The following is a 9,759-nucleotide window of genomic DNA, read 5'->3' on the forward strand; positions in this document are numbered from 1 at the left end:
TCATTTTCAGATCGCTCTCAGAAGACAAAGTCCATCGTGAAGCCGCATTCCCTTCTGTGAAAGCACTCGACAACGAGGTCGACTTGGAGTTACTCGACCCCTATACTCTGAGATCCTCAATTTTCGGGGACTATTACGGTGTTTTGTTCAGGAACGTTAACAAAGCAAATGGCGGAGTGGCCGACTATTTGCAAATTTGGAACTGGAAATCGAAGGACACTTTTCAGGTCAGTGAATCCTCTGGCATCGTTTTTATGACTGATGAATGATCCGGACTTGTAGTGCCTCGAAGTTTTTGATCCAGCTTGCAAGACGATGAATTTCAGTTTCCTGACAAACGAAAGAATTCTCGTCGTTAACGCGAGGGAACTATTGTTGTATTCACTCGTTCATGCCCCCAGTGTCCTCCAGCTCACCGCTAAATTCTCACTCCCTGCCTTGCACAGTCCTTTTGAATACGCATGCATCGGCTTCAGCCCCATTCCATCCCACGCCTGCGCGCACAACCAAATGATCGCTCTCAGTATGGACATTTCAGGGGGGTCCTTCACTAAAAATCCCTGCTTTACGTCTTATGTCGAGCGCAATCCCTCTTAAAACTCGAGTCCACCTACGTGAGCTGCTACGGCAAAGCAACTGAAGACTCCCCCAATCTGCCTTGGTCCAGCTGGGGCCCAAATCACACTCGGACGTTCGAGGAGAGCTCATTCGATCCTTGCAAACACTCCGTCATTGGCTTCCGGAGTGCATCTTTGGTCGGCAACCAGAACTCGAAGAGACCGCTATGCATCCGCGACTTTAACCCTCATCGAGTGGTGGACTTCAAGGCTGGGAATGGAACAAAATGGAATCAACGGCTTGTCGAAGGTGGCGAGATCTTGCCAATTCGATCTGTTCTTGGAGCCACTTGGATCTGGTCTCCCGTATCTTGAGACGACCACTGAGGAGAAGTTCCTTTCGACCGATATGACCATGGAAGTAAATAGGGTGACGTTGCTGTCCTTCGAAGTCATGAACAATTAGGATGCCAATGCAGGTGGACAAAGCTTCGTCCAGCATGAGCTTCTGCAGGGCTTCGAAGTACTTGATTTCGAGTAGTTTTTTTTTTACTCGAACATCATGTTATTTGAGCATTTTAATCATTGTGTCTCTTGCACGTCGAGGACCCGGGTGAATAATATGTCCGATAAGTATGGTTTAACTATCATCCTTCACGAAGAAGAAGACGCTCCACAAAGGAGCTCAAGAAAAAAATTCGAACATGAACCAGTTCGAGAGTAGTCTGAATCGAGTTTCACGATCCACGAAGGATACGCGAGCCACGAAGTGAACTCAAGGACGAACCAATCCCATCGTCAAATACAATCAGTCACACCTCATACGCAAGGAGTTGGAGTCCCAGCAAAGGAAAGTGAAGATTGGCAAACGTTAACGTTCGCCAGAAGGGTGCCCCAGGTAGGTCGATGATCGCCGGAACGTCTGATAGCATCTATCGAACGCCTTCTTGCAGGCGAAGGCGCGATAGTGACGACTGACTGAACATCCATCAACGATGAATGAGTTCGCCCGATCCCCGCAACGCCTTTCAAAGCTTTCATTCTCGCCCTCCTCTGCTGTACACAGGATCTTGGGGATATGAAAAATGAGCTGCTTTTCTGGTACGTCGCGCAGCTGATTACAGCTGGGCTCTGCTAGAGCCAATCGAGGAGGATTAGAATACTCAGACCTTAGCCCGCTCAGGAATTGGATGCGTGAAGAAGCCCTGTGTGATGAGCATTCGTGGCTTTCGAGCTGGTTGATGAAAAGTGGCTTTTGAAGTCCGCTTGATTTTTATTCCATAAAGAATTATTATCTTTATGTAAGCTGAAGGCTCAGACAAGGGGAGCCAGATCTATTGACACTAGCCAATGTAGCCATGATACTTCGTAAGGGTAGGCAACGATATTCAGACACACCGTCACTTGCCAAGAGTCCAGTATCAATTTTTATGGGTATCAGTATATACTGCACAAGGTGACATTCGTATGATTTTACATTTACATCGCCAAGCCACTCCGCAACCTCGACAACGTGAAATTACTCGAAGCGTTTAAAACCACTTCTTTTACCATCCTCTCCATTGACGTGTACCTTGGCGTCTATCTTGAAAGTCCTTGTCTCCGCTCGCTGAAAGAGTACGAATGGGATTGGAATCCAGAAGCGCAAGTGCCAGCCGAAATTACCAGCCCGGTCCATGGTAGAACACCAGGGAACATTTCCAATATGAATGCCTCGAGACAAATCGGGTGTAGGCCGCATGGTCCACGTAGCGTATCGTGGCGCCATCATAAAATGTCTTAAGCGCAATTTGTGGGTGGGACTTGTAGGGGCCCATTTATCGCGGACTGTAGTGCAGACGAGATCGACGATCGTGACATCTGAAATCACCAGAGGGTCGAAATTATTTGTGGAGGGATATGCAATTATCAGCTTCGCCGGGAAGATGAAAAACGCGCTATGCGTTTGTAAAACACTAAGCGCAGGAACACTAATATGTAGTTGGTCAACTTACTATCGGGGGCGTCCCATGTCGTGACGTGGCGTTCGTAGCAGCGAACGTTTAAGTTGAGGTCTTCTAAAGCATATTTCCGCGGCGTATCGTCGACCGTAGTCTGTGAAATTGGCTTTGGTCCTCCAACATCGTCAATATCAAAGGGAACTTTAGGGATAATGAGATGCTGGAGAACGCCGTGAAGTAATGCTTGCAATGTCCGTTTTAGCACCATTTGAAGATGCTGATTGTTGGAGTCTATGAGCGCCTGAAATTCTTTGAAGGTGACTGGCCCTAAATGATGTGGAGCTCTTGCCTGCATGCGCACAAGTTGTCTTGGGGAGGAGCCACTGTCTCTGACCTGCATAGGAGTCGACGAACGGCTCGGAGGGGACGGATTATGGCCATGGACGGGGAAGAACGACTTCCCGTTGAGAGTAGGGGGGATGACCAAGATGGGTTTACTCTCGTTTAAATGCGAAAAGGCTTGCCAGGGTCTGAACTTGACGGAATGTGGTAGATCACACCATCCTCCTTCTTGAAGCGTCGGAGAGTAGCACCCTTCGCACGCAGACTATTGTCTGACATTGTGGAGTACTTGCCAATCGCTGTGTCAGTCGGTTCGTCGTAGCTCTGCGCCTCCAGTATGAGATCGAGTATCTATATCAGCAGTGGGAGACATTCAAGGGATCAAAGTCGCAAGTACGGGTGAAGTTTGGAAGGGAACATGAAGGGAGCTAGCTCTTTTATAGGGATTTTCAGTGTTATGGAAACTAGCTTGATCCACTGACAACGATGCCACCTTGTGGACAGTCCTTTCGGGTGGAGTCCCGCTTTGTGTGGGCAAGTCATGTGTATTGTGCACGTGTGTGGGGCCTTTCTAATTTAAAGTCTTCCGCCGGGCTCCGAGTCCCGACGCACTGAGGTCCTATATAGCACATGACATTGCACCTGCCTCACCAGAAGAGCAGTTCATCGATCATCAGTCCTACTGCGAACGATGTCGTCAAAAGCATACGTTGTTCCCGTTGACCCCAAAGAATCCTGCAGGAAATGCTGCTCCAGGTGTCAACCCAGCATCCTTGTGGTCTTCACTTCCTCAGACGCAGAAACCTGCAAAGGTTGGCACGTTCCCATCTCTTCTATGGGACTCCCGCGTTCGATGTAACTGCACTTGTGTCACTTGGTGAGGGGTTTGACTCCAAAACTGGTGATGTAAGACGAGAAATCGTCCGCAAGGCCATTGGCAGTGGTGTCAAGAGTGTCAAAGGACTCGGTGATGGTGTTTCTGAGGCTGTTATCGATGCATCAACAGATCCTCACGCTGCTGGTAAGATATAGTCTGATCTATACCTTGCCTCATCTTATGTACTCTCAAAGCCGTCGCTGCTCATCTTGCCCTTTACAACTTCTCGCTCAAAACGTCGCCTCCATCGGCGTTCGACCCACGAGGAACGGCGGGCGTGCCGAAGAAGCTTAAAATATCAACGAATACCAACTCTGCTGACTGGGATCGTGGTGTCGTCTATGCGAATGCGCAGAACCTTGCGAGAACAGTGAGTTCATGGAACCGGATGGCCTCTTGATCTGTGTGGGAGAATATAACCGACTTCCTTAGTTAATGGAACTGCCCGCAAATATGATGACACCTACTGTACGTTCATCTTTGAGCTCTCCAAGTGATTGAATTCATATCACTATGTTGCAAGGCATTCTGCGAGCGTGTCCAAGCAGAATTTAGCGGTATCCCCAACGTGGAGGTTATTGTTCGCGATGAAGGTTAGATATTCTTTAGTTTTTGAAGTTCTAATATATGTATTAATGTCTTGACAGCTTGGGCGGCTGAAAAGGGCATGGTACATATTTTACACTTGATGCATGTTCAATATTGACGTGCTCTCATGTAGCGCACTTTCCTCTCGGTAACTCAGGGGACTGATCAGCCAGCGAAGTTCCTCGAGATGTAAGCACACCTTGTCCTCTTTTTCTGCACTATCGTTTACACTTTGATGGTTTCAAAAGCCACTACAAGGGTGCCCCTTCAAAAGACGCACAACCTCTTGCTTTCGTGGGCAAGGGCATCACTTTCGACAGTGGAGGAATCAGCTTGAAACCTTCAGCAGTAAGACCATCGCTCTTCAACTGGTTGGTCTTCCGCTTACCGTACCTAACTGGATACAGGGCATGAAGCTGATGCGCGGCGACATGGGTATAGTCTATTGAACTGAGTTTGAGAGTGGTCACTAACTTTGAATTGCAGGTGGGGCAGCTACAGTCGTATCGTCTCTACTCGCCATCGCTCAGCTCCAACTCCCGTATGTTGATGTCCTCTTCGATCTACCCTCACTTTTATTTATTCTCGTTGCAGAATCAATGTTTTCGCCGTCACTCCGCTTTGCGAGAACTTGCCCGGTCCCAAAGCTACCAAGCCAGGTGATGTGTAAGACTTGGAGCACGATATTCGTCATGTCTTGGATTGACCATTTGTCAGAATATACGCTATGAACGGCAAATCCGTCGAGGTCGATAACACGGATGCTGAAGGTCGCCTTGTTCTAGCTGGTGAGCACTCTTACTAACTACTAACGTCGTGATGAATACTCACTTTCTCAAAGATGCGTTGTACTACGCATCAACTGACTTCAAGCCGCACACAATCATCGACGTTGCCACTCTCACCGGGTATATATTGATTGTTCACACTTCTCAGCTTGAATTCATTATTGAATAGGGCTATGGATGTCGCGCTGGGTGAGATCTACACCGGTGTTTTCACGGTTCGTCATCTCATCACTACCCACCGACACGCCGTGAACTAAACTCTTGCATTAGACCTCCGATGCCCTTTGGGAGCGATTGAGTGTTGCCGGAGAGAACGAGTACGACCGGTTTTGGCGCATGCCCCTCGACGAAGATTATGGACCACAAATCTATTCCTCTAACGCTGACTTGTGCAACGTCGGTCGCCTATTCTTCACGTTAGCTTTGCTCGAACTTGACATTGTCTTCTGTTTTTTTTAGACTGGCGGGAAACCAGCAGGCTCATGTACCGCTGCACTGTTCCTCAAGGCGTTCGTAGATGGTATTGAGGCCAAGGATGGACAAGAACCCTCTGTCCGATGGGCTCACCTTGACATTGCTGGAACTATGGAGGTCAGAATTTGCCGCTTATGAAATCAAATGCAGGACGTCTGCCATGAGCATAAGTGCGATCTAAGCAATGGCTTAGTTCGCAACGCGCCCTTTATCATGACTGCCTCTGTTTAGTTCCGTTCGCTGATAATTTCATTTCAGTTCACGCGGCCAATACCATATCAAGAGAAAGGAATGACTGGGCGTCCTGTCCGGTAAGTCGTTTTCAACAAATTTTATACATTTATTTAATATCATCGTTTAGTGCATTGGTCGAATTTGTCAGACGTCTCTCGAGCTAAGGATGAGATGTGTAAAGACGCGTATTGCACACCATGCTAGCGCACCATTTTGCGCGTTTGCAAAACGTCAATGAACTTAACAGTGAAATCTGTGTGCAGTAGAATATCTGATCAAATGATTACTTGATTTGTGTGGACTAAATGTCCGACGTTTATGGGACTATGCCTGAATCACCAGTGTAATGAACGGCATGGTCCCGTACTACGTAGACGATACTACTGTCAGTGCGCTCAAAGTATTTCAGCAATGCAACACACCGATGTGCTGTGGTACTCATCGGAGACCGATTGATCGAAGGAACTCGAGTAGCAGGCAAGCATTGTTCCTGGGCGCCAGCTATTGCAGAGTTCGGAAGTGAGCATGAGTCAATCACTCCTGCATACGTTGGTGCATCAGGAAAAACCTCATTCTCAAATCGGATCCAATGTGATCCAATTTGCGTCAATCTGCGAGGATACGATGGATTCACCAATTCGATTAATTATTTTAGTCCTTTGCAAATTTTCGCCAATCGGATCTCAATTTGCAACAATCAGAACAGTATTTTCAGGCCATTGTCCAATTGTTTCCAATGCCATCAAGCAAATATCATTGAATCTCGAATCTAGAAAATACAAACTAATGACCAGTACTATTCATCATTCCTCTGCCATACCCTCAATATCGAGGAACATGAGACTCTCGGCTGCGCCAGGTTCCTCAGTCTTGCGCTTCGACCCACTACAACATCTCCATCAGGTTGGTCAGACCTGTATCCTCGGCATCAGACTCGGACTCCATGGCGCTGTGCTGATCAGTAGTGGTAGAATGTGCTCGTGTGATGTCCTGTTTATGTACTAAACATCAGTAAGTAGTAGCAGAATGGGTTTGTTCACATACCGTCGTCATGTGCAACAAGTTGAGGCCGCTATGAGACAACTCAGAGATGTCATGTTGTCCAACAAAAAAATGGACTGGGCCTTCGTACATGTGAACATTCAGCCAGCCTAAAGCTGGGGCTTGAGCCAGACCAGGCCGCGGCTCGAGTACCTGCAAAGACGGAATATGAATAAACGGCCGAAAATGGTCTGCCAGGCGATACTGAGGAGCCAGCGCGCCTTGAGAACATGCCAGAGGTCAGGAAAACAAATAGAATTGATAGTGAATCGTGATGACATACATGGGAACCATTTGGTGGAACACCGTCGAAAAAACCTTGGGGCACCCGATAAGCAGGCAGATGTCGTTGGACCGGAGGTTGTGTAGCACTGGTCTAGACACATACATAGAGTGCCAACTTGTTGGCCTGGCAGAGCGCGTTCAGTTGTGAAAATATACAATGAGATATGCACATCAACTCACCTTTGAATTCGAAAGTAGGTCGTCGAGGCCAGCTTCTCGAACAATTGTAGTGATACGTACTGTAGAGGTACTGATGGAATATGGTATGTTAACTTGCTCTCGTGTATTGAGAGAGCGACGCACCGCCAATCGCTGCAGACTCGTGGCCACTGAGGCCTTCATATACTACTATGTGAACATTGAATATGAAACGTTCAGTGATCAGTAAAAAAAAATTATCTGATGGCCAGGAAACGTACAGGTGACTCGGACTCATTAACTTCCGCCAGTGCATGATTCTTCCTTCTCAACTCTGCAGCTCGCATGGTCGCAGGTGTGTTGTGCATAGGATAGGGACATAATACTGAATCCGATGGACTTGGACTGTGTGGGGTGAGAGTGAGATCAGAAAGCCTAAATCAGCGTGTGGCGGGTGACTCGGAAACATTGACTCAAAAATTTGACACACTCCGCTATGTCCCGATATACCTGTCAGCCGCAAATCAAATAGTGTAAGTCCGTGATTACCATTAAGAACGTCTGAACCATGGGACACTGAAATCAGATGGTGCGAGGAGCGAGAAAGGCTCATTCATCTGTTGGAAGTCCAACATGTGGCTCACGGCATACATAAATTAGTATAATCATATTATGCTATAACATTATTGGTCGAAAACGACTACTAGCAGTACCAATGTACTAGGGCTCGGTGAGAAATACAGATGTTACTAACATCGGTTATTAACATCAGTTATTAACCGGTTAATAACACCGAGGAAAGTCAGACGCACTTTTAGCCTGTTAATAATTGTTAACAATCATATGTTCAATACAAGAGCCTCCAGCTGCATCAGTCGACTACTAGTCATGTATAATCTAGTATTTAAATCTCGTTTAGAAACACTCTGAGTGACAAATGTCACAATTGTTACAGGTAACAGTCAAGCGTTTAATCACAATACTGTAGAGATACGACACTAGGTTCGTCACAGGTCACAGCCCTTAACGAATCGAATCTATTTGGTGTGACTGTCACATGAATTTTTGGTGGGACGAAGCTAATTTGTGACATATGGGAAAAAAACATAGGTTATGCGCTAATGGGACCAGAAATCATCATACATCGAATTTGCGATGCGTCTACGCTTTCCACGCCCGTAATCAACCTTTGGAACACTATTCGAGCCACTCTCCACATCTTTGGCAGTAATGTCACCCACATCATAGACTTCGGAGTGGTTTGAACACAGAAGTCCGCCATCTGCATCGATACGGCAGTCAGAACGGACGTGTTCACCCCCGGAAGCCATATGATCAAGGAGTGCATCCATTGGCACGTCACTGGCATCGAGGTCATGCTCGCTAGCATCGTCGAAGGGGGATTTGGCTCCGGTAGTATCAGTGGCCTCGTTCTCTGACTCGGAGTTTGTTGCCTGGTCAACGCTGACAGTCTTGTACTGAGCAGTAGCAATCCTCGTCCATCCAGCTGGATCATTCTTCTGAACAAATTCCACTCGTTACCAGTCAGCGCTATGCGAGGCGAATCCATGACAGACTGAAGCAAGTTGCTTGAATCATGAAGCAGCATGTCAGATGGTTGCAAACGGCGTTGCGAGCGGCGAAGCACTACGATCCGCAGGCGAATCTATTTGGGTAAGGTCACAGGTCACCTGGACATTCGAACCTGTAAGACTAAGCGTGACATCGTCATGGGCTGCACGTGACGAACCTAGTGTCGTATCTCTACAGTATTTGCCCAGCTTTTTTCTTATCTGAAAATATGTCCGAGTCACCCACAACGGAGGAGTTTGTCAACACTCTCGACAAGCTTAATATTCTTCTCACCAACCTACCTTCCCAGCTTCCCTTGGCTGATAATTACTATGACTCCCAGTACCCCTCCTTTCTACAATTTTCCTTGGATCCTGATATACTTGAGAAGACTGGTGATGAGGTAGCGACTCTAGGTGAACAACTGGAGTCTGTCTTTGGCTGGAAGGCTCGGACTTCAGGTGATGGTGTTATTCCAATCCTAGAACGTGGAAAAGCAATATGTGCCTTGCATGGTATCTTGATGCTATATTACGAAAAATACCCTACAAACAATGTGCTCAAAAAGTGGGTCCATGACATCACTGCTGGAGCAGAGAAAGTTTACGAGATGTATGGTGTCCCTGTACGTGATCCGGAATTCATTTGCAAATTGCACTGCCCCTAAAACTAATCTGAGTTAAGATTCCAGAGTGCTCACAGACGACCTTTTTAACAATTGTTAACTGCATTTTTGTTGTTAACAATGTTAATAATGTATTTCTAACACGTTAGTAACACAAATGTTAGGAATTGTTATTAACCTGTGTTAACTATGGCCCTGGAGCGCCCGATGTTACTAACAAATGTTAGAAATCGGCCGTGAATTATTCACCGAGCCCTACAATGTACCAAACAATTTTCTCTCAATTTTGCGAATCCTG

General features: G+C 46.9%; 1 protein-coding gene across 1 annotated transcript; it reads left to right on the plus strand.

Annotated features, from left to right (window-relative positions):
* Positions 1–9,065: 9,065 nt before the first annotated feature.
* F5147DRAFT_782348 (uncharacterized protein) lies at positions 9,066–9,551 on the plus strand (the record flags this gene model as incomplete). Its single annotated transcript, XM_041442750.1, has 2 exons — positions 9,066–9,461; positions 9,528–9,551. 2 exons carry the CDS (start codon positions 9,066–9,068, stop codon positions 9,549–9,551), a joined length of 420 nt encoding a protein of 139 aa, XP_041284565.1.
* Positions 9,552–9,759: the final 208 nt, after the last annotated feature.

This window comes from Suillus discolor (genome assembly GCF_016758755.1).
Source record: "Suillus discolor strain FC423 chromosome Unknown F5147scaffold_202, whole genome shotgun sequence".
Lineage (NCBI taxonomy): Eukaryota > Fungi > Basidiomycota > Agaricomycetes > Boletales > Suillaceae > Suillus > Suillus discolor.